This window comes from Ranitomeya variabilis, chromosome 8, assembly GCF_051348905.1.
Source record: "Ranitomeya variabilis isolate aRanVar5 chromosome 8, aRanVar5.hap1, whole genome shotgun sequence".
Lineage (NCBI taxonomy): Eukaryota > Metazoa > Chordata > Amphibia > Anura > Dendrobatidae > Ranitomeya > Ranitomeya variabilis.
Window position 1 is genome coordinate 38,636,550 of NC_135239.1, and position 25,806 is coordinate 38,662,355.

At 41.3% G+C, this 25,806-nt stretch overlaps 1 protein-coding gene across 6 annotated transcripts in view; it reads right to left on the reverse strand.

The window, feature by feature from the left end:
- ASTN1 (astrotactin 1) overlaps positions 1-25,806 on the reverse strand; it is a 476,663-nt gene that overhangs the window by 158,352 nt on the left and 292,505 nt on the right. For all 6 annotated transcript variants that reach the window (XM_077276252.1, XM_077276255.1, XM_077276254.1 and 3 more), the window contains one exon: positions 25,389-25,562. In XM_077276252.1, the coding sequence (XP_077132367.1) occupies positions 25,389-25,562 (174 nt within the window). The remainder of the gene's footprint in view (positions 1-25,388; positions 25,563-25,806) is intronic.

The window sequence follows — 25,806 nt, forward strand, 5'->3', positions numbered from 1 at the left end:
GGAAAGGGAGGCTGCAGTACTGGAGGAAGGAAAGGGAAGCTGCAGTGCTGAAGGAAGGAAAGGGAGGATGCAGTACTTGAGGAAGGAATGGGAGGCTGCAGTGCTGGAGGAAGGAGAGGGAGGCTACAGCGCTGGAGGAAGGAGAGGGAGGCTGGAGCACTGGAGGATGGAAAGGGAGGCTGCAGTACTGGAAGAAGGAAAGGGAGGCTGCAGTGCTGTAGGCAGGAGAGGGAGGCTACAGCGCTGGAAGGAGAGGGAGGCTGCACTGCTGGAGGTAGGAGAGTGAGGTTACAGTGCTGGAGGAAGGAAAGGGAGGCTGCAGTGCTGGAGGTAGGAGAGGGAGGCTACAGTGCTGGAGGTAGGAGAGGGAGGCTACAGTGCTGGAGGTAGGAGAGGGAGGCTACAGCACTGGAGGAAGGAGAGGGAGGCTGGAGCACTGGAGGATGGAAAGGGAGGCTGCAGTACTGGAGGAAGGAAAGGGAGGCTGCAGTGCTGTAGGTAGGAGAGGGAGGCTACAGCGCTGAAAGGAGAGGGAGGCTGCAGTGCTGGAGGTAGGAGAGTGAGGTTACAGTGCTGGAGGAAGGAAAGGGAGGCTGCAGTGCTGGAGGTAGGAGAGGGAGGCTACAGCGCTGGAGGAAGGAGAGGGAGGCTGGAGCACTGGAGGATGGAAAGGGAGGCTGCAGTACTGGAGGAAGGAAAGGGAGGCTGCAGTACTGGAGGAAGGAAAGGGAGGCTGCAGTGCTGGAGGTAGGAGAGTGAGGTTACAGTGCTGGAGGAAGGAGAGGAAGGCTGGAGCACTGGAGGAAGGAGAGGAAGGCTGGAGCACTGGAGGATGGAAAGGGAGGCTGCAGTACTGGAGGAAGGAAAGGGAGGCTGCAGTGCTGTAGGTAGGAGAGGGAGGCTACAGCGCTGGAAGAAGGAGAGGGAGGCTACAGCGCTGGAGGCAGGAGACTGAGGTTACAGTGCTGGAGGAAGGAAAGGGAGGCTGCAGTGCTGGAGGTAGGAGAGGGAGGCTGGGGCACTGTAGGATGGAAAGGGAGGCTGCAGTGCTGTAGGTAGGAGAGGGAGGTTACAGTGCTGGAGGAAGGAGTGAGAGCATGGAGCACTGGAGGAAGGAAAGGGAGGCTGCAGTGCTGGAGGTAGGAGAGTGAGGTTACAGTGCTGGAGGAAGGAGAGGAAGGCTGGAGCACTGGAGGAAGGAGAGGAAGGCTGGAGCACTGGAGGATGGAAAGGGAGGCTGCAGTACTGGAGGAAGGAAAGGGAGGCTGCAGTGCTGTAGGTAGGAGAGGGAGGCTACAGCGCTGGAAGAAGGAGAGGGAGGCTACAGCGCTGGAGGCAGGAGACTGAGGTTACAGTGCTGGAGGAAGGAAAGGGAGGCTGCAGTGCTGGAGGTAGGAGAGGGAGGCTGGGGCACTGTAGGATGGAAAGGGAGGCTGCAGTGCTGGAGGTAGGAGAGGGAGGCTACAGTGCTGGAGGAAGGAGTGAGAGCATGGAGCACTGGATGATGGAAAGGGAGGCTGCAGTGCTGGAAGAAGGAATGGAAGGTTGCAGTGCTGGAGAAAGGAGAGGGAGGCTGCAGCACTAGAGAGAGCAGCTACTTTGCTGCTTCTGTACACTCCCCCAACACTTACGTGTAGGGTTGCCAACCTTCCAAAAATTCAAGGACAGTCTGTAAAAATATTAAACTTTTTTCCTCTGCTGTAAATTGTTTTTTAATGTGTCCATGATTTTTCTCCAGCTGAAGAAATTTGTACAGATTATTCTGACCGTAATTATCATCATTTTACAATTTACAGTGAATGTGGATAATGTCTTCATATCAGAATTATGGGGTGCAGACACGCATCACTTATAATCAGAATGATTTATCATGGTTTTCCAATGTATCCATAAAAAATATTGTGTGACTGTGATTTTTGGAAAAGTTGTCCATAAAAAATGAAACGTTAAGTTGCCAACCCTGCCTCCGTGTCCCCTATACGTCTGGAGAGTAAAAAGATGTAGTACTGTAGCAATGTAAATACATGTAACATGCCTTATATATATATTAGAAGTTAGAACCATTAAAATCTAGTTAGTTTTATAGAAAGAGGGTGTAAGATGTCAGCGTCATCTGCACCATAACCTGTTTTATGATCCATATTCTTGGACACCAATTTGGACAATGTGCAAAATGATTTTAACCATTAGCAGTACATGAAGCTGGATATGGTCTATAAATTAGGTGTTATATATGCTACAGGAAAAGACTGATAATATAATAATGTGTTAATGATACAATCATGAAAAGAATCGTTCCTGCAATTATTACACTCCTAATTTAAGTCTAGGTGCCAAAACTTGTGCGCTGAACATTTCATCGCTATTAAAACTAATCAGAAAAAAAAAGTCTCCTGTTATCACCTAATTGCTTTTCCTGTAACTACTCATTATTTTATTACATTTAACATTTTCTACATTTATAAAAAGCCTTATCTTTTCAGATCAATTTGCTTGAATCTGACATACCCTCCTACAACTTTTCCATTCTCTTTTTTTTTTGTCTCCCTCTTTGTTTTTTTATTTATTATAGAAACTTACTTCTTTTGTCCTAAGATAACAAAACTGATTTTTTTAAAAGTATTTTCTACTAATGAGCATGTTTTACCGCATACAAAAGCAATAGCGAAAATAAAAAAAAACCTTCAAAGTACAAATTCAGCAAAAATAGTGCAGCGCCGAGTTAGCCAGAAAAAGTATTAGAGGAATATTTATTTTACATCTATATTAATAACCTCAGCTGTATTGCTTTGACTTATATTAATGATGCTTACTTCCCATGTGCAGTGTATTTAAAGGGTATTAATGGCGCTGCATGCATGTGAACACTGCAGCCAATCACTAAAATTATTGGCGATGCAGACGTACACCACTTTAGCTGCTGATCTCAGTGATTGGCTGCAGCAGTCACGTGCACTGGAGTCATGACACAACCGCTATAGCCTGTCACATGCCAACATGCCCATAACCGCTGCCGTCAATCGCTACACTTAGTTATGATGCTCATACAGGCTAGTTGAGCCTAGTCATTTGCACTATGGTCGTAGCTTCATTGCTGCCACCTGTCCATAAAGACCCGAAGCACCAACAGAAAGGCGTAGCTGAAACAGGGGAAAATAAGTAATGATGAGTTAATTATTTATATGACACAAGCATGCCGACATTTAAAAATTCCAAAACTAGTCATACCTCCTAACTCCACCAAGCCGGCCTATAATGACAATCCAAGCATCTAATGTATGGGGACCACCCAACTCTCCATCGATGGAAGATGTTTGGGAAGATGAGGCTCGGGCTGATGGATTTCATCTGTTTGATCCTAGTTTTCTGTAGGACATAAGCTGTCGCTAGATGCCACTCCACTCTCAGAACTAGTGCACACTTGTCAGCTGATCGTTATCTATAAGGCATATGGCCACCCGTTAAGGTTCCCACACATAATATTAGACTAATGACGGCTTAATCCGCCGATATCGACAGGTTTGGTTGACTGTCTAATGCTGTGTTGCCCAACTCCAGTCCTCAAGAGCCACCAACAGGTCATGTTTTCCGGATTACCTTCGTATTGCACAGGTGATAGAATTATTGCCTCTGGAGGTGATGCAGTTATCACCTTAGTAATTCTAAGGGAATCCTGAAAACATGACCTGACGGTTGCTCTTGAGGACTGGAGTTGGAGGAACACTGGTCTAATGTGTATAGAAGAGTTGTCCGACTGATCAGGAGATATGTCAATCAGACATGTCCGATTTCAGATGCCAATCACATTGTTCTCCCAGAGATAAGACAACGGCCATCATATCAGTTGGCGGCTCTCTCATAGAGAACATAGGTGAGCTCGGCCAAGCAAATGCTTCTTTGTATGGGTGGGTCATCTGAGATGGCCAAATTGTTGGCCGAAACATCGCTCAGCAATCTGATATGTATGTCTAGCTATAGTGTTGCATCTCTTTAGGTTTGTATACACATTACAGTGTCTGATATCTGAGGGATTCCCAGCCATAACTCAACAGATGATGTTATGGGATTTAAGGATTGGGCATGTTCAATTTCAGTGTCCAATCCTTTGTTCTCAAGGAAGATAAGCTGCAGCCAGAGGCTTCCTTTTCTACACTGAAAACACATCCCAGTAGGCCAAACCAAGAGTGCAGGTTTATGGAGGGTTGGAAGGAAAAGCGGTAAACTTGAAGAACAGGAAGTTGACAGGTAATGAAGGTGGATGGGTATCTTTAAAGGGAATCTGTTACCAGGTTTTTGCTACCCTATCAGAGAGCAGAGTGCTGTAGAAGAAAATACCCTGATTCCAGTGATGTAACACTTACTGGGCTGCTTGCTGCAGTTTTGATAAAATCACTGTTTTGTCAGCAGAAGATTATCACTAGAGGATTAGTATTAAAGCAGATGTCCAAATACGATATATAAGTCATTACCTATCGATGATGTTTTCTTGTTTATTTATTACCATTTTTGCTTCTTGGCTGTTGTTCAGCTGAGATTCAGAAGTCAAGATCAGTGATCTGTGCCTATGGTTCAGCTACTTTGTCTAATGGCGAGACTAAAGCAGTCTGAGACACGCCCTCTGTCTCATCATTGGTTCAGGCTGCTACTCTCTCCTCCCCCTATTACTCTCTCTCCTCTGATTGGCAGAGAGTTGCCAATCAGGGGTGTGAAAGAGGTTAGACAGAGTTCGGCATTCAGTCAACTGGTAGAACTTTATGAAAAAAATCAGGGATTTTATCAAAACTACAGCTTGCATCCCCATAAATGACACAATCATGATATCTGCCTCTACATCATACTGCTCTCAGACGGGGCAGCAAAATCCTGGTGACAGATTCCGTTTAATTAATGTCCCTTAGCTGCATATGTCACAGGAGCCTTATGCAATGATTAGTTTATAACTGCATTTCATCGTTAAAAAATGTAGAATCCAAATCCTTTTTTTTTCTTCATTTGCTGCAAAACGACTTAAAATTTGAGGACTAGATCCAAAATTGCTCATGTCCCAATGCTGAGAACAGCAATGCTTTACTCATCAATTACAGCACTTAAATATAAGTGTTTGGTGATGGAAGGTTAATAACCCTTTTATAATAAGATATAGCTGTGTGGCGTAGGGACGGTATTACCCTTACACAATTGATTCATTTACATTTAAAAAGCTAATGATGCTGCTTATTGCCAATTGATATATGAGACGTGGAAAAGGGAGAGGAAAACTATGTACTGCAAAACGTAATATGAAACTAACAATTCTGTCTCTAGGTGACATTCACTATTCTCGTATTAATATAACCTTGTACAGGAAATCATCAAGAGACCCCCAACTTGACCCAATGATTTTTATTTTTCTACATCAGCCTTATTTAATGATGTTTTCCAAACTTATGATATTGATGACTGGGGTAAGACTGATGGAGGTCCGATACCCAACATGACCATTAATCAGCTGTTTTCAGCTGCAGTTTATGGAAGTTCTGGTTGTCGGACCCTCGCTGGTCACTAGGGCTCCTGCAGACTACCCTATTTTCGGTCTGAGTGTGATCCGACAAAACATTGGATTGCACATGGACCAATGTTATTCTATGGGGCCGTGTCCGAGGAGGAAATTGCAGCATACCCGAGTTGGATCTGATTATTGGATCGCACTCGGCCATGAAAGTCGATGAGTTTGTGAACTGGACTGAATGACTGACACAATGGAGAAGATGGAATCGTATTACACTATGATCACACTCTGATCAAACTTTGATCAGAATAATTGTCTCAAATCTCTCTGACGAGACAATATTCGCTGGTGTGACCCTAGTCTAAGGATTGGTTGTCAATGCCATAAGCCTGAACATATACATTAAAACTTAAAAAAGCCCCCCATTTACGTTTTTATCCTTTTAATAATTGATGTTATCATATTTGATAGCACTGTGTACTTACAATTGCTCATTGTGCCTTTCTGCCCAGTTAATTCTTCTCTTTCCCATTAGGGCTATGACATCACGTGATTAAAACTGACTAGCTGAATCCTTCTAATCTCTATGTAGACACAAGAGATCAATTTTTCCTGCGTGACTCATCACTGTAAAAGTCGCTGGCTGGGGGAAGGAAGAAGCAGAGCAGCTGCTCAGGAGTTGAAGAGGGGGATGACTCACGCAAGGAAAAGAGACTTCCAGTTTCTACATAGAGAAAAGAAATGAGAACAATTTACTGGGAAGAAAGGCAAAATGAGCAATTGTAAGTACACAGTGCTATATAATAAATTGACTGCAATATATTAAGAGAAGATAAACGCACCTTTTCTCGGATGACTCACCAGTCCCTGATTTATATAGAGAGCTCATTGATTTCAAAGGGAATTGTCTAATGCTTAATCTTCTGTTCGATGGGAGTGATCACTTGTTGATGGTTCCATCTCAGATTACAGCTGATCTATTAGAGTACTTGGGATAATATTATTGTTGGCAGACTATTCCAACAAAAAGATTGTCCAAAGCAAAAATACCCTTTTAATCTCTAGACCCACCCATGATGTAATAGCACATTGCCAAAACTATGCAGTTTCCGCGAGCCAAGAAGAATAACACTGCAAACATGTCAAGGGGATGAGAAACTTTGTGCTGTCATTTTTGGGTTCCCACCATTTTATTAGAAGCAACTCCGATATTGGCTGTTTAACCTTATAGTTGCTGACCATTGATTTAAAGTAGCAAACCTAATACACCATATGCAGTGGATAATACAGCTTTGCAATAAGAGGAGTAGATATTCAAGGCATCTATCGGCACTTTTGAAAAAATAGTGTTTAGAAAATTTTAAAAAATCACCCTTTGTCAATGAAAAATGTCCTTTTCTTAAAAAAGAAAAAGAAGTATATAATTGGTATCACCATGTCTATAAGGATAAAACAATCACTAAAACAATTGCACTATATATCCAACATGATCACAGCATAAAAATATATATTGCCATATATATTAAAGGTTTTCATTAATTCGTCCTCCAAAAATTCACAAAAAAAGCGATTAATGGGTCATCTGAACCATAAAATGGAAACCATTAAAAAGAAAAAAAAACTCATATTCCACCTCCTCAAACAAATTGGTAAAATGATACCATTAATGATATGTATCCCAAAATTGTGCAATTTAAAAATACGCCTCATCTCACAAAAATAAGCTCTTATGTCGATGTGTATCGTGGCACGGGGCGGTAGCAGTGGGTGAGATGCTCATCTCATGCACCCCGACACGTTACATGAAGGTGGGGGTCCTGGCTGTGAGTTATGCCCATGCAGGCTGCATGTAACCAATGTTGTTGGTTGGCCAGGACCAGATGTTTTACAGTTCAAGGAGGGAGACCACCAGTTTCAAATAACCTTTTTACTGAACATTAACTTGGGGAGGGTTATATACAGTACTACATATCTTCTCAAATGTTTTCACGATAACGCATAACATTTTCCTCTCAGAAAATCACTCCCTTTTTCTTCTTGCTCTTTACTTGTTCTCTGTCTTCACTTTCCTCACTACTTCACCACAACCCAGCTCAACACTACAGTTCAGCAAGCAAGAGTCCTTTATTCAACCTAAAGTTCTGCTTCTTTTTCTTATCTTCTCTTTTTCTTATGCTCTGGAACTCCCGCCTGGGGCACTCTATTCGTCTCAAGTACTCAGCCCTGTCTAAGCCCGTTACTTTCAGGAGTTATAAACTCTAGGCCTTACTGCCAGGTGTCCTCTCCTAGGACCCTTCTTTGGAGAATCATTCTGTCAGTCTGCCAGTCACTTTCCTCTGTACTACTCTGGATCATGCCATCTCTTTCTACCGGTTTCCTCTCACTTTAGGGACACCCAAGAATGCATCCCTGCTCACATTGGACCTTAAGTACTTTCTCTATACACTCTGGACCCTATCTGACTCACTACTAGGAAACTGTCACTGTCCCTTCAGTCTACTACCTCCCACTGTGGGCTAGTCCCAACCATTAACTTTTGCTGTCCCTATCAACTACCTGTTGCTGGGCAGAATACAGCCTAGTCACCAACAACATGAATTATTCACTACACATATAAACATCATGAACATTACAACAATATACTTGTTTCTTCAAGGGGAAACATGAGCAATATGTCTATCTCCTTATAAATAGGAAGTTAAAAAAAAATTAGGGATTTAAATAGCAGAGATAAAAAATAGGAATAAAATCAAGAAAGTTAACAGCAAATCTCCAGGTATTTATTCTACAATAATTGCTGATACTTTTGCAGATTTGGATCTTGGTAAATAAAAGGATAAAATAATACAGAACAAGTTCGAAGCACTTCTTCTAAATTCAATAAGAAAAAACCTTCGAAAGAATGAGACCACACAGAGCACAACCACCCCCTGTTGAGCCAAGACAGAAGAAAGCGAAGTCTCAGGGCTTGACTTGTAGAACTCGTAGCAAATTAACTTTTAGGATTCAGCTCCAGTTTCCACATCTGTGCTGAATGGTATGTTGCTATTCAGAAAAACATCAAACTAGCTCTAGCTAGGATTCTCGGATTTTTCATGCGCTGGTTCATAATGCACAAATAAAATATTAAAGTGCATTTGACTAGGCTTAGAGCTTGCTTTTACTACGTGTGCTGACCTCCTGCTTGCATGTGGATACTTAGTATGAGGAATAGATAGAAATACGCCACTTTCATACTTAATGGAATTTTTTGTATCATTTTGGAGAAGACAGACTTTTCCATTTTTCGCTTTTGTTTTTTCCTCTCCCTCTTCCAAGAGCCGTAACTTTTTTATTTTTCCAGGTATGTTGGCGTATGAGGGCTTATTATTTGCGGGACGAGATGTACTTTTGAATGCCACCATTCATTCTGCCGCAATGGTTGTTTTCAGCCCAAGTCTAAGAATGCACAGAGCGTTCAAAACGCGCTTGGTTTCCCTATATATCTTTTTTGTTTCCGATATATCCAGTCACATCTATACCTGGTGTGCCACAGTATTGGCTTCATGCATTGTTTAATCATTTAAATAAAGTCTATACTTTTTTACAAAATTCCATACCAGAAGTTGGATCCTTTCTTCTTTGATACAATAATTGTTCTGCCCTGCTCCGGTATCCAGTCCAAGACTCCTTTACAGCCAGACCAGGGCACTCTTCACTTCTGTGGTCGGCATCTTCAACTTGGCATCCAGTGGGCCGCTTTTTTTTAATTAAGCCTCAGGTGACATCACGACACGGCCTATGGAGCTACATAAGGCACCAGAGGTGACCAGGAGGCCAGGTTGAGGATGCCGGCCACAGAAGCTGCCATGGAGGACCGGACTGAACCCTAAACTAGGGCAGCACAAGTCCTTTTTCTCAACTGTAGCAGTCAATGTTTCTATGGCGCCCTATGGTCGGCTCTCATAGCAACTGAGCATTTCTGCTACACAAAGGTGATCTGATCATCGCCTGTGTGTAGCAGAGACGATCACAGTACTGCAGCTTCCAATGTCCCATGAAGACTATTAAAGCATGCAAAAATTAAATAAAGTTTTTAAAAATTAAAAAAAAATATTAAAGTTCAAATCACCCCCTTTTTCCCCACTCAAAATAAAACAATAAAAAAAATCAAATATACACATATTTGGTATCGCCGCATTAACCTGATCGCTAAACAGCATAACGAGAAAAACATTCAAAATGCCAGAATTACATTTTTTGGTCACTGCTACCTTGCAATAAAATCCAATAAAGGGAGATGAAAAGATCGTATCTGCACCAAAATGGTATCAATAAAAACATCAGCTTGGCATGGAAAAACTAAGCCCTCACCCAACCCGAGATCATGAAAAATGGAGACACTACAGGTATCGGAAAAATGGCGCCATTTTTTTTCCAACAAATTTTGGATTTTTTTTCACCACTTAAATAAAAAAGAACCTAGACATGTTAGTGTCTATGAACTCATAATGACCTGGAGAATTATAATGGCAGGTCAGTTTTAGCATGTAGTGAACATGGTAAAAAAAAAAATTGAAAAATAACTGTGTAATTGCACTTTTTTTTACAATTTCACCGCACTTGGATTTTTTTTCTCGTTTTTCAGTACAGATATGTTAAAACCATTGGTGTTGTTCAAAGTACAACTTATCCTGCAAAAACAAGGCTTCACATGGCTATACTGACAGAAAAATAAAAAAGTTATGACTCTAGGAATAAGGGGAGCAAAAAAAAACAAAAACGGAAATTGGCCTGGGGGTTAAGGGGTTAATACCTGCTGCAAACCCCCCCAAAGAAAAATGGATTGTTAGAGAAAAATGTGTCCCATTTTTCTGGATGAACCCCCAAACCTTTTTTTAGACGCTCGTGTGAACCTGCCCAAAGTGAGGTTCTTTTCATCCTTGCACCCCATTTGGAATTTGTTTCCCCCCTTTTCAGTACATTTTACGGTAAAGTATAAGTGGTCATTCAAAGCTGCAACTCATCCTGAAAAAAGGAAGCTTTCATATGTTAATGCAAAAATTACAAAGTTATGGACATTGGAAGAAGGCGAGGCAAAAACTAAAAGTACAAAAGATGAAAAATTTGGGTTAAAAATATATGTTCAGCCCCCAAAAATGAAAGACAACAAATTAGGTTCTTTCTTCAAAGAAAAAAAAAATTGTGTCTGAAAATTCCTCAAACGCCAGCGAACTTGTTCTACAATAGAGAACAAGGCTCACCTTCTATGATCATTTCATGTAGATTATCAATATATAAGTACATAGCTGAGCAAAGAACAGAGTGCAAGTACAGGGAGCGAATCTGGAAACATTCAGTGTTTGCTTCTGTAAATGTCTGTATTTCTGGGAGCTGAGATATTGCTGTGGGAGACAGAGGACTGGATCACCACTAAAGTAATTAAATAGCAAGGAATGTAAAAAGTTACTGCAAGTAATATAATGAAAAATATTGTGCCGCAAAACTTTAATCTAACTTCGAGATAAGAGCAGAGGGTCTTCTAAGCACCCGAAAAATATTTTCGAGTCCCCGCGGATGGTAGACAGCCACAAAACATGCAGGGATTGTCTAACTAACAGATGACTGCAGACTTTTCTGGACAACCCCTCGAAGACCATGTCATCCAATCTCGGCCATTAAAGGCTATGGTGATCTGTTAGACACAGGTGAAAAATGGAAGACAGACTTTATACTTCAGTTTTCATAATATTTTCACTAACCCATTCTTAAGAGTGAATGGATAAAAAGATAAAATAGTTTACCACCTTTAGTATTTAAAGAGACTCAATCAGCAGGTGTTTGCTATGTAACCTGTAGACAGCAGAAGATATGGGACTGAAACACAGATTTCAATGGTGTGTCACTTATTAGGCTGTTTACTTACAATGAAGGTTTTATCACCAGGAGATTATTACTGCCTGGACTACAGCTCACATGACTGCTGGACCGACCACGCCCCCCTCCTCTGATAAGCAGCTCACTGTCAACATACAATGTACACAGAAAGCTGTAGTGTTAGCTGTCTGAGCTCTGCTACATGCTACATCTAAGAACTGTGATTGTGTCACAACTGCCGCACCCAGTAAACTAAGTGATACATCACTGGAATTAGGGTCTCTTTTCCTACATCATGATGTAGCAAAAAAACCTGGTGATAGATTAAAAATTAAAAATTTAATTTATAAAATGTATGTTTAAAAAAGGATGAGAAAAAAACTGTACTTCTTCCAAAACAATAGAAATAAAACTACTTCTAGACGTATATATTATATATATAAACTAGATAAAATAAATGAAATAAAAATAAATAAATTAAAAATGTATATATATATTATTTTATATATATATATATATATATATATATATATATATATATATATTTTTTTTTTTTTAATCTAGTTTAATACAGTTAGGTCCATATATATTTGGACAGAGGCAACATTTTTCTATTTTTGGTTATAGACATTACCACAATGAATTTTAAACAAAACAATTCAGATGCAGTTGAAGTTCAGACTTTCAGCTTTCATTTGAGGGTATCCACATTAAAATTGGATGAAGGGTTTAGGAGTTTCAGCTCCTTAACATGTGCCACCCTGTTTTTAAAAGGACCAAAAGTAATTGGACACTTGACTCCAAGGCTATTTCATGGACAGGTGTGGGCAATCCCTTCATTATGTCATTCTCAATTAAGCAGATAAAAGGCCTGGAGTTGATTTGAGGTGTGGTGCTTGCATTTGGAAGGTTTTTCTGTGAAGTAAACATGCGGTCAAAGGAGCTCTCCATGCAGGTGAAACAAGCCATCCTTAAGCTGCGAAAACAGAAAAAACCCATCTGAGAAATTGCTACAATATTAGGAGTGGCAAAATGTACAGTTTGGTACAACCCGAGAAAGAAAGAAAGAAAGCACTGGTGAACTCATCAATGCAAAAAGACCTGGGCGCCCACGGAAGACAACAGTGGTGGAGGATAGAAGAATAATCTCCATGGTGAAGAGAAACCCCTTCACAACAGCCGACCAAGTGACCAACACTCTCCAGGAGGTCGGCGTATCAATATCCAAATCTACCATAAAGAGAAGACTGCATGAAAGTAAATACAGAGGGTTCACTGCACGGTGCAAGCCACTCATAAGCATCAAGAATAAAAAGGCGAGACTGGACTTTGCTAAAAAACATCTAAAAAAGCCAGCACAGTTCTGGAAGAGCATTCTTTGGACAGATGAAACCAAGATCAACCTCTACCAGAATGATTGAAAGAGAAAAGTATGGCGAAGGCGTGGTACAGCTCATGATCCAAAGCATACCACATCATCTGTAAAACACGGCGGAGGCAGTGTGATGGCTTGGGCATGCATGGCTGCCAGTGGCACGAGGTCACTAGTGTTTATTGATGATGTGACACAGGACAGAAGCAGCCGAATGAATTCTGAGGTATTCAGAGCCATACTGTGCGCTCAGATCCAGCCAAATGCCGCCAAACTGATTGGTCGTCGCTTCATACTACAGATGGACAATGACCCAAAACATAAAGCCAAAGCAACCCAGGAGTTTATTAAAGCAAAGACGTGGAATATTCCTGAATGGCCAAGTCAGTCACCTGATCTCAACCCAATTGAGCAGCATTTCACTTGTTAAAGACTAAACTTCAGACAGAAAGGCCCAGAAACAAACAGCAACTGAAAACCACCGCAGTGAAGGCCTGGCCGAGCATCAAAAAGGAGGAAGCACAGCGTCTGGTGATGTCCATGAGTTCAAGACTTCAGGCAGTCATTGCCAACAAAGGGTTTTCAACCAAGTACTAGGAATGAACATTTTATTTAAAATTATTGAATCTGTCCAATTACTTTTGGTCCCTTTAAAAACAGGGTGGCACATGTTAAGGAGCTGAAACTCCTAAACCCTTCATCCAATTTTAATGTGGATAACCTAAAATGAAAGCTAAAATTGTGAACGTCAACTGCATCTGAATTGTTTTGTTTAAAATTCATTGTGGTAATGTCTATAACCAAAATGAGAAAAATGTTGTCTCTGTCCAAATATATATGGACCTAACTGTAGTTTTCAAAATACTCAAGTTTTCCTTTTCTTATTTTTTAAAAAACACCCGAACAGCTTTGTTCCCCCACTCTATGGCAGTCGTATCCATCCTATGACTGTGGGTTGTGTCTTTTCTGCGTCCTGAAAACACCACGCACTCTATAATTCAAACATGCATTTTTTTATTGTACCCGGCAAACCAATTAAAGGGCCCCAAGCTGGGATAATTCTAGCCTCTCTTCAACAGCCCCAGTCAACATATTCATTCTGTAGACAGAGATTAACATTTATAAGAAGCTTTCTATAAATAAATAAATAAAAAAAGATATCCCTCTTGTACCTTAATTATTCATTAAAAGGGTAAAACAGCTTGTGCCGTAGATATCACTAATACTGACAGGTGGGAGAACACATCACTTCAGACGGAGTCTTAATGTCGTGTGCAATACACACTGTGACTTTCTTTATTCTCCTGAGTAAATCTTATAGGATTTGTAACAAGATATCAAGTTATCACCAACCCATAACTTGCTATTCACTGGGGGACTGGTTTGCATCCCGGCAGTGAGACCCCCGCCCCCAGCAATCATTGTGTTATTTCCTTCCCTATTATTTAGGGATAACTTTCTGCTTTGAGAATAACCCACTGAAGTCACTACATTCATGAAGAAATCTGTATGTAATCTGTATTAAGGCTACTTAAATCGAATCTGATAGCAGAGAATGACTGTTCAAACCAAGCACATGTCTATGATTGACAGCTCTAGCTTTATAGGGCAGAGATGTATGGAAATCAAGTAGGTGGGAAGTTGCATTTAAATGTTTGGCCGCGCCAACGGTGCATTGAGCCCCTTGCGCTTGGTTTGATCAGTCATTCTGTGCTGACGGACTCCCTTTAGCAATATTCCAGTTGGATGTTGGATTTCAATCATTTTTCTGGCATTGGCTTATTCTCCTCTCCCTATGAAAATAAATATATACATACAAACCTCTAGAACGTAGCACAACATTAAGGTCTGTACATGTTAATAATTTAAAGGAGTTGTCCTGTCCCAGGATATTGAACACCTCGCCATGGGATAGGTGATCAGTTTCAGTTCAGTGGGGGTACGAATCCCAGCACCCCTACGATCAGCAGCGAAGCACGCACACTAAACAGCTCCATTCAATGAGTAGCAGTCACTGCCAAGAATATATACATACAAACCTCTAGAACTTAGCACAACATTAAAGGGAACCTGTAACCCCGTTTTTTCAATATGAGATAAAAATATAGTTCAATAGGGCCTGAGCTCTGCTTTACATCAGTACCTTTCATATCCCCCGATTCCCCACCTTTGCTGAGAAAATACCTTAGTAATCTCTCCATTTTCATATGTCAATCACCCCGGTCCGGTCCGATGGGCGGGGCCTAATCGCCAATTCTCACCACCTCCGGCTTTGCTCTACGAATCTTCTTTCCTGCGTTGGCGTAGTTTTCTGCGCCTGCGCATTCAAGTGGCGTCTCGCGTGTGCGCAGTATGTTTTGCCCAACAGTGGGGAAAGCTTTCAACTCATTATTTTGCATGCGCCGGAATTTTCCTTGATGTTCTGTGCCCCGGAAGTCTTTCTATGCTTCCGGGGCACAGAGCATAGGGTCAAAAGCCGGCGCATGCGCAATAATCATTTCATGCTTTGCCCACAGTTGGTCAAAGCATACTGCGCACACGCGAGATGCTAATTCAATGGGCAACCGCAGAAACTGACCGCGATCTGTGTGATTCACAGATCTAGTTACATCTGACACGCTGAGGAGCAGGGGGTGAGACAGCGAGTAGGCCCCGCCCATCAGACTGGACCGGGGTGATTGACATACAAAAACGGAGAGATTACTAAGGTTTTTTGGCAGCAAAAGTAGGGAATCGGGGGATATGAAAGGTACTGATGTAAAGCTGAGCTCAGGCCCTACTGAACCATATTTTTATCTCATATCGGAAAAACGGGGTTACAGGTTCCCTTTAAGGTCTGTACATGTTAATAATTTAAAGGAGTTGTCCTGTCCTAGGATATTGATGACCTCGCCATGGTATAGGACCTCAGTTTCAGATCAGTGGGGTTCGAATCCCGGCACCCCCACGGTCAGCAGCGAAGCACGCACACTAAACAGCTCCATTCAATGAGTAGCAGTCGCTGCCAAGAATATATACATACAAACCTCTAGAACTTAGCACAACATTAAGGTTTGTACATGTTAATAATTTAAAGGAGTTATCCGGTCCCAGGATATTGAAGACTTCGCCTTAGAATAGGTAATCAGTTTCAGATCAGTGGAGGTTCGAATCCCAGCACCCCTACGGTCAGCAGCGAAGCACACACACTAAACAGCTCCATTCAATGAGTAGCAGTCGCTGCCAAGAATATATACATACAAACCTCTAGAACGTAGCACAACATTAAGGTTTGTACATGTTAATAATTTAAAGGAGTTATCCGGTCCCAGGATATTGAAGACTTCGCCTTAGAATAGGTAATCAGTTTCAGATCAGTGGAGGTTCGAATCCCAGCACCCCTACGGTCAGCAGCGAAGCACACACACTAAACAGCTCCATTCAATGAGTAGCAGTCGCTGCCAAGAATATATACATACAAACCTCTAGAACGTAGCACAACATTAAGGTTTGTACATGTTAATAATTTAAAGGAGTTATCCGGTCCCAGGATATTGAAGACTTCGCCTTAGAATAGGTAATCAGTTTACGATCAGTGGAGGTTCGAATCCCAGCACCCCTACGGTCAGCAGCGAAGCACACACACTAAACAGCTCCATTCAATGAGTAGCAGTCGCTGCCAAGAGCTGCAGATCACCTCTTATTCTATTGACTAGAAGCAGCTCCTCAGCACCCAGCAGCTGCTGCTACACATTGAATACATCTTTATATTTTTCTGCTTTTTTCAATATGATTACATCTGCCCTCTTCAGACCTTGTAGCTGCTGATCAGTGGTGTAACCCTGATCCGATATGGATGACCTATCCTAAGGGTAGGGTCACACGATCGTATTTTCTATCGTCCGAGAAGATCCGGTTGATTACACAAATCGCACTATGATCAGAGTTTGATCAGAGTGTAATCATAGTGTGATACAAGGAGGAGAAGAAAATAAAAAATGTCTCCATCTTCTCCGTTATATCAGTCCATGAAAATCGGACCAAGCTTGGAGCTTATCCGATTTTTTTTTTTCCATGGACTCAAAGACTTGCATGGCCGAGTTAGTTCCGGATGCATGCTGCGATTATTTCCTTGGACAGACTCCATCGGTGCACGCTCCCATTTAATATTGGCCCACGTGTGATCCGATGTTTTGTCAGATCGCCCTTGGAATAAGTCTTCAATATTCTGACATCAGTTATTTTGTAGGATCAAAACAGGGTGAATTCATTTTTACCTTCAAATCACATGTTTTCCCCCCATGATTATTGTGAAATTGTAGCATAATGTTGCAGTTTTGATGCAATGTGACATAACCCTAACAGAAGAATATACCATTTTGTATTCCACAAGTGCATTTAGACCTCAATTATCGATTTGCAAACTTCAAGAAAAATCTGACAACCGCATACATTATATATTTTTCTCGGTATTTTTACTGAAGGAAAACTTTATCCTTGAAAGTCAAGGTCTTTATTCTTCCCAGTAACATATCCATCAGAATCTCTGCCATCCAGACTCTTACTTATAGGTCTCATAGATATTCCATTATTCTATGGCTCATAAGGTAATTGACAATTTTTCTATTATATTCTCTCACTCCAGAGGACATATAATTGACTCCCTATGAAATTTGCTCTATTCTATACATATACAGTATATGGCAGAGATAAGGGTATTGTGCTGTGCTTCCCAGCAGGGCCGATGCGAATGAATGCAGAACAATACGAATAACATACGAGTTAATGAATGCATGGCAAACATAGCCCACCGTAAGTCAGAGCTGTCTATGAGAAAAGTGTCTTTACAGCCAGTAGTCCCACAATATAGAGCAATGTGATGATAATGAGCAGCAAGGCCATGGATTCTAGGACTCGGATGATGCATGCGGACGTTCATTTTATCTATATCCTATAAAGAATGGATTCTTTATCCACTGAGTCTGAATGGAGGTACACAAAGCCCCTACAGCACTTTACTTCTGAGCTTAATGCAGTCCATGTGCTGCCATATTGGGCTTTGCATGGTGCTATATAATGAAACTATTCCTTTGTAATGCGCCATGTTATTATGGAACCAATTTTAAGGGAAATAAATGGGTACTGTACTTTCAACAAATTTTGCATGAATCAATTGTACAAGCAAATATATGAAACTTCTGTAATACAGTTTATCAGAGATCCATGCTCCTTTTTCCACTTATAAGCCACTTCTTTCCCTCCTTCCTACCAACTGAAATTTCCATATCATTCACTCTAAAAAAAAAATTATAAAATGTGTTTTGCTCAAGACAAGATGTACTGTCAGCACAGTGAGGCATCAGGTTACACCACCTATTATACTGTATAGAGTGCAGGGCAAAGGAGAAATGATGAGCACTCAGCACAGTGAGGCATCAGGTTACACCATCTATTATACTGTATAGAGTGCATGGCAGAGGAGAAATGATGAGCACTCAGCACAGTGAGGCATCAAGTTACACCACCTATTATACTGTATAGAGGGCAGGGCAAAGAAGAAATAATGAGCACTCAGCACAGTGAGGTATCAGGTTAGACCACATATTATACTGTATAGCATGCAGGGCAGAGGAGAAATGAGCACTCAGCACAGTGAGGCATCAGGTTACACTATCTATTATACTGTATAGAGTGCAGGGCAGATGAGAAGTGATAAGCACTCAGCACAGTGAGGTATCAAGTTATATCACCTATTATACTGTATAGAGTGCAGGACAGAGGAGAAATGATGAGCACTCAGCACAGTGAGGTATCAGGTTATATCACCTATTACACTGTATTGAGTGCAGGGCAGAGGAGAAATGATGAATATAGTGCAGGGCGAAGGAGCAATAATGAGCACTCAGCGCAGTGAGGTATCAGGTTACTCCACCTATTAGGCCGGGGTCACACTCAGCGTAGGGAAATACGGTCCGTATTACATGCGTAATACGCAGAAATGTTCCCAAAATAGTGATCCGTAGGCAGGGTATGGCAGCATATTTTGCGCATGTAATCCGTATGGCATCCGTACAGCGAGATTTTCTATATTTTCTATATGAAAACATATATACAGTCTATATATATATATATATATATATACAGTATATATATATCAGTGAGACACATATATATATATATATATATATATATATATATATATACATACATATATATATATATATATAGATATATATATATATATATAGATATAAAAATTGGAACACCACAATCTTTTTCCTGTTTTGGTATATATATATATATATATATATATATATATATATATACTGTATTTATATTTAATACAGCGCTAGATAGCTTAAAAGCCGGTAATTCAATTGTCGGCTTTTGCTATCTCCTTCCAAAACCCGACAGAATATGAGGCATGGTTTACATACAGTAAACCGTTTCATTTCCCTTATTTTTTTACATATTCCTCATTAGTAATGTTCCAAATGTCTGTGTGCAAAATTTTGGGTCTCTAGCTGTTAAAATAAAGGGTTAAATAATGGAAAAAATTGGCGTGGGCTCCCGCACAATTTTCTCTGCCAGAGTGGGAAAACCAGTGACTGAGGGCAGATATTAATAGCCTAGAGAGGATCCACGGCTATTGGCCCCCCCTGGCTAAAACATCTGCCCCCAGCCACCCCAGAAAAGGCACATCATCACTTGGTGAATGAATGGAATGCAGAGGAATGTACTGTAGTTACCTCGAGTCACGGTGATGCGCCCTCTGCTGGATGAACTCATATGAACTCGATCCTGGGAACTTTTCCGAATATTTTCCCAGGCTCTAGTTCATATGAGTTCATCCAGCAGAGGGCGCATCACTGTGACTCGAGATAACTACAGTACATTCCCCTGCATTCCATTCATTCCCCAGATTTTACAGTCAGGGGCACAACTGCATTAGCACAGCTCCTGGGTGTAAAATGATTTAACCCCTTCAGATGGATTTACAGCGTGGGACAAGACTGAACGACGGAAAGTATGGAATATTGTTGTTTGTTTTTTTTAACTTTATTTCAGGTGACAAGAGTCTTCAGGTGGATTAAGAGTATAATAAAATATTAAAACACCATGTGTCTTTATTTCATTAAAATACTTTTTAATAATGTGTGTGGGTTTTATTAACCATTTTGTACTATTGGATTAATAATGGATAGGTGTCATAGTTGACGCCTCTCCATTATTAACCTGGCTTAATGTCACCTTACAATAGCAAGGTGACATTAACCCTTCAATACCCCATATCCCACCGGAACAGGGGAGTGGGAAAAGAGTGGCCAAGTGCCAGAATAGGCGCATCTTCCAGATGAGCCTTTTCTGGGGTGGCTGGGGGCAGATGTTTGTAGCCAGGGGGGGGCCAATAACCATGGTCCCTCTCTAGGCTATTAATATCTGCCCTCAGTCACCGGCTTTCCCACTCTGGCGGAGAAAATTGCGCGGGAGCCCACACCAATTTTTTTTGTGATTTAACCCTTTATTTTAACAGCTAGAGCCCCAAAAATTTGCACACAGACACTTGGAACATTACTAATGAGGAATATGTAATAAAAGAAGGGATATGAGATGGTTTACTGTATGTAAACCATGTCTCATATCCTGTCGGGTTTGTGAAGGAGAGAGGAAAAGCCGACAATTGAATTACCGGCATTTCTGCTATCTAGCGCTGAATTATATATATATATATATATATATATATTTGGAGCGCCCCCCACACCACCGCAGGGCCGAGGGGATACCCGGAGCCGGGCCTCTAGTTCTCAGTCTCGGGGTTGTCACGGTGGCTAGACCCGGTCCGTGGCCCTGTCCGTCAGTGGGGGACGTCCGGTGCAATAAGTGGTAGTAATGGTAGCGATGGAGCGGTACGGTTGTGGGGTGTAAGTCGCGGTAAATAACGAGGACACCAGGTTGCAGTCTCTTTACCTCTTTACTGGAGATCTCTGAGTCCTCAGTCCGGAACACGGTTCACCAGGCTACGCAAGGCCGGCCGGTCCAATGGCACCTCCAGAGTTCTCCTCTCAGGTGGAAATCTGTGCCTTCCTTCTAGCGCTATGTGTTGTAGTCCTTCCCTGCTGTGCTCACGGAAAGTAACCCCACAACGGTTGTGTCTGTTTCTTAAGTTCCCTCACAACTCGATTTGATGTTCCTCTGTAATCCACCCCTTCCCTGTATTCAGGTTGGAATGGCACCCGTTTGTCAGGTAGGCCTGGAGTTCTTCCGGGACCCTAGAGTCGCCCCTCTCCCGCAATTGCCCCCCAAGACTTCATAGGTGATATGTGGTAGACAGCCCGCCTGAGACCGACTGTCCTGCCGCTGTTTGGAGTATGGCTTGAAGCTGTATTCTAATCCACTCCCTCGGCGTTCCGGCCACCGGTATTGCACCTCAGCAGGGTGCTGCCTCTATCAGCACAACCCCTGCTGGTATTCTCCTTCTGCTTGATCTCGTTTCTCACTCAGCACAATCTATCTCGCTTCTAGTCCTTTCTTGAGTCCCGCCGCTTCCAGGAGCCTGCGCGGACCCGTTACGTTCTTTCAATGCCAAGCCTCTGCCAGGATCCCACCCCTGGCAGAGACCCTACAGTCTCTCCCTTCACAACACCCCCTGCCACAGGGTGTTGCTCCGTTCAATCCCGTCAGCGTTCTCTCTAACTTCCTGCCTGACCCCCAGTTTACCCACTATAGTGGGGAGTGGCCTAATGAATAGCACCCTTAGCTCCCCCCGGAGGCCCTGCTGTGAAACATATTGGTGTCTGTGATACCTGATTGGAGGAACTCCTTCGGTGCCATCGAACGTACCATGGCTCCCCTTAGCGGCGAAGCCACAGCACTGCAACGACCAGAACTCTGGGGCGCTGCACTTATGTGTCTCACTGATATATATATATATATATATATATATATATATATACCTATTCTATGTGTACACATTTATTCTACCTATTCTATTCTGTCAGTGTGATTTTACTGTACACCGCACTGAATTGCCGGCTTTTCTATAGAACACCGCTGCGTGTTTCTCACAAGTCACACGCATGGTCCGTGTGTAATCCGTATTTTTCTCGCCCCCATAGACTTTCATTGGTGTATTTTTTGCGCAATACGCTGACAAACGCAGCATGCTGCGATTTTCTACGCCCGTAACATACCGTATATTACGCAGATAGGAGCTGCCCCATAGAGAATCATTGCGCCATGTGTTATGCGTATTTTCTGGACGTATTTTCTGCGCTCATACATCCATAAAACACGCTAGTGTGTCTCCGGCCTTACACTCTATAGAGTGCAGGGCAGAAGAGAAGGGATGATAACTCATCACAGTGAGGTGACAGGTTGCTCAACCTATTACACTGTATCAGTTACACCACCAATTATACAGTATAGATTGAAGAGCAGAAAAGTGATAAGTACTCAGCACAGTGAGGTATCAGGTTACACCACATATTATAATGTATAGAATTCAGGGCAGGGGAGAAGTGATGAGCACTCAGCATAGTGAAGTATCAGGTTACACCATCTATTATAATGTATAGAGTGCAGTGCAGAGAAGAAGTGATAAACATGCAGCGCAAAGAGGTATCAGGCTAAAAAGCATATTGAAATGTATGAAGAGAAGATGTGAGAGTAGCAGAGTAACAGATCATCAGATTCTAGTGAGCTTATCTCAGCGCTGGATTCCCAGGTACATTGTCCAGTACTGCAGTATATTTTCCATCGTGCCTCTGCTCTGTGTACTGCCTAACAAAAAAATCACACATTCTCCACTGTTTAACTCTCTGCGTGTGTGTGTGCTGTTTATAGGATTCATCATAGCGTTTAGTCTTCACCCACCAGCTCAGTGTTAATTGCAACTTAGAATTAGAACATGCAGAAGATAAAAGTGGTAAACATGCATGATACAATATATATAAAATAGTGTTATTCTTTATATACACACGACAGCTTATTCTAAAAACTCATAAAAGTATACAGTAGGTATCCTTTAAATGGAATATGATGTGGAGTACAGAAGTCTATGGAAGCAGTATGAAAGTCTATGGATATTCTATAGAGCTGTAGAGATGTTTTTGTACATGAGGTCTTTGTGAGACACAGTAAGCAGCAATAAAACATCACACAATTAAAACCATATGCTGCACAGTGAGCATGCTACATGTTTAAAGAAATTGCAAATTTATGGTATTCCATTCACATATATACAAGAACAATGTTCTCAGTGGCTCGGCCACGTTACACAGCATGAGCCGCTAAGCTCACTGACTGGCTACAGAGAGCTACTGAAGTACCCACTGTAGCGAAACACTGATGCCAGAGAAGAGGCGCAGAGCCAAGGCTCCACCCGAGCAGAGTGGGCATTCTCTGATTTGGGAATTTTGCATAATACAGAAAAAATTTGGCTTACAAACTCAGAACATAACTTGTTAACATGTATTATCATCAATATAATAAATGAGGATACATTTATATATACATTTTAATGCAATACTAAGGGAAATGTGCTAAAATGTGTTTGGGTCTAGACCATTTGGAAAAATATGCCTTAATTTTTCAAATTTTTTGGCATATAGTTGTGGCAAAAGATTTGAAACTGACAAAAATGTTGGTTTTTGCAAAGTTTGATGTTCAATTTTTATAGTGGTGATTTGCCCTAACTCTAGATTGTTAAGAAGAGGACTCAGATGAATTTAAAAAAAAAAATTAGAAATGTATTCCTTGACCTGATAATCATTTTAATCGGTAAACCCCTATTTTCACTGAATTTCAGTCCTGCTACAAAATTATCCGTTTACTTTATTTCAGTGATCTTCTCATTAGCACAATAGGAAGTGTTAACAAGGACAAGGCAGCTGATCATACTCTATCATTCTGTTTGAATTCTAAGAACAGACTGGTTGCGTTTAAAAATGGACTGGTGATTGAAATTATTGACTTTTTATGTTAACCATGGTTACCTCCAAAAAAAAACACATCTAGTCATCATTGCTTTGCACCAAAAGGGATTTATAGGCAACAACATTAATGCTTGTAAGATTGTGCCTAAATCAACCATTTATCAGATCTTAGAGAACTTTAAAAAAAAATTGTTGTAAAGAAGACTACAAAGCACCAAACAAAAGTCCAGCAAGTGTCAGGACCATCTCCTAAAGGGGATTCAGCTATGGGATTGGTTCAACCAACACCAGTGCAGAACTTGCTCCAGAATGACAGCGAGCAGGTGTCAGCCATCTGTGAGGCAAAGGCTTTTGGACACAAGCTTGGTGTCAAGAAGGACAGCAAAGAAACCTCTTTTTTTCCCCAAGAAAATTATTCTGAGATTCTGCAGAAAGTACAGGGGTTGGATTGAAGAGGACTGGGGTAAAGTTATTTTCTCTGATGTTGCGCCTTCAGACTGTTTAGAACTTCTGGAAGAATGATTGTCCGGAGAAGAAAGTGTGAGAACTACCATGAGTCCTGTGTCATTCTAACAGTAAAGCCTCCTGAGACCATTCATGGGTGAGGGCTTCTCATCCATAGAAGGGGCTCACTCACAATTTTGCCTAAGAACACGGCCATGAATAAAGAATGTGATCTAAACATTATCTTAGAGCAGACTCTGCAAATTGCAGAAGTCTTGAAAAGTAAGTCTCATTACTGAAAATATTAAGTCTTTACCTAAAGTAGATGTATTTGTTAAAAAAGTATACAAATTTACGAAATGCTTATAAATGTGCTTCAGAGAACCTCTAAACATCTAACTAAAGAGCTAAAAACGCTGAGGAAGAAAACTTTGTGAAAACCAAAGCTTGTGTCAGTCCCCAAACTTCAAGTGTTTTAGACACTTTTTGCTCCTCAATCGCGAAGGGGTGTGGCAGAGAGAGAAAGGGGTGTGACTTGAAAGGCAATGGGTGTGGCTTAAAACTACGTAGGCCAAATTGGACCAAAATTTAGGAACGATAGGTATTGTAAAATTAGACAAAGAGTATTTAATAATGCACTAAACTAAAATTGGACAAGGATTAATACATTTATCCCATTGTTTTCAGTGGGATTGTACTGGCGGAGCCTTCCTATAAGAAGATGTAATTTAGTTCAATGATACAAAAGATGCTCAGCAATCAAATCATGATGACTTAATCATTCTTTATCTGTGAATGGCCTACAAGGTGTTAATAAAGTAGAAATGAAAGAATGATTTCTCACAGGGCTCAATGACCCCTGCCCTTGACTTGATGGGATCATTAATCTACTGTTGGCTTAGCTCCCCATATAGAAGACAGAAATGAGCCATATATTTCGACTTTGCCTCTTACAGGTATAGGTATGATATACTAACAAAGGCACACAAAATAGGTTGAAATAAACATGGTTTATTAATGCAACCTTAGGCACAAGAACAGACGGGCGGCCTCTAATAAGTCTCCTCCTAACGGCAAATATCTGGTAAGGTTACATGTATATAGGAAACACATGAGCACAGACAAAGCTCTACATACGGGTTATATGGAAATACACACAGATTTTTTTGTAAAGTTTATAACAAATATGTATTGCATTCACACAGATTTTTTTTCCTGCTCTTAGCTCAACATATGTAGTGAAATTAATTAGCAAAAGCAGGCATTTACGCAATGGGAGAAATACACCCACGCAGACTCTCTCACACGCAGGCACCTCGCGACTTGCTGTTGATTCTTTTATGCTGACTGGAGGCACCGTGTGACAGCAGGGTGGAGGCTTGGTGGTTGTGGTCCCCCGGATTGTTAGAGATCATGCTTTCCTTGTACTTGCTCATCAGAGACATCTTGGCGTTATCGCCTCCCGAAGACGCCGAGTTCAAAGCAAAGACTGGAAGAGAAGGACAAAGAGACAATCGTCAGCATTTTAGACTTTTTCTTGCAGATTTTCAAGAATGACCAATTTTTCTCAAATTTATTTTGGAAATTCACCCTTTTTTTTTTTTTCAATCAGTTTTTCAACATTTTTTTGATTTTTTGAAGACGTTTTGGGAAGAGTTTTTTCCTAAAGCGTTTTCTTTTGGAACCTTTTGGTTGGACAGTGCCCAGTTTGGAGCAGATTCTATCAGAATCAG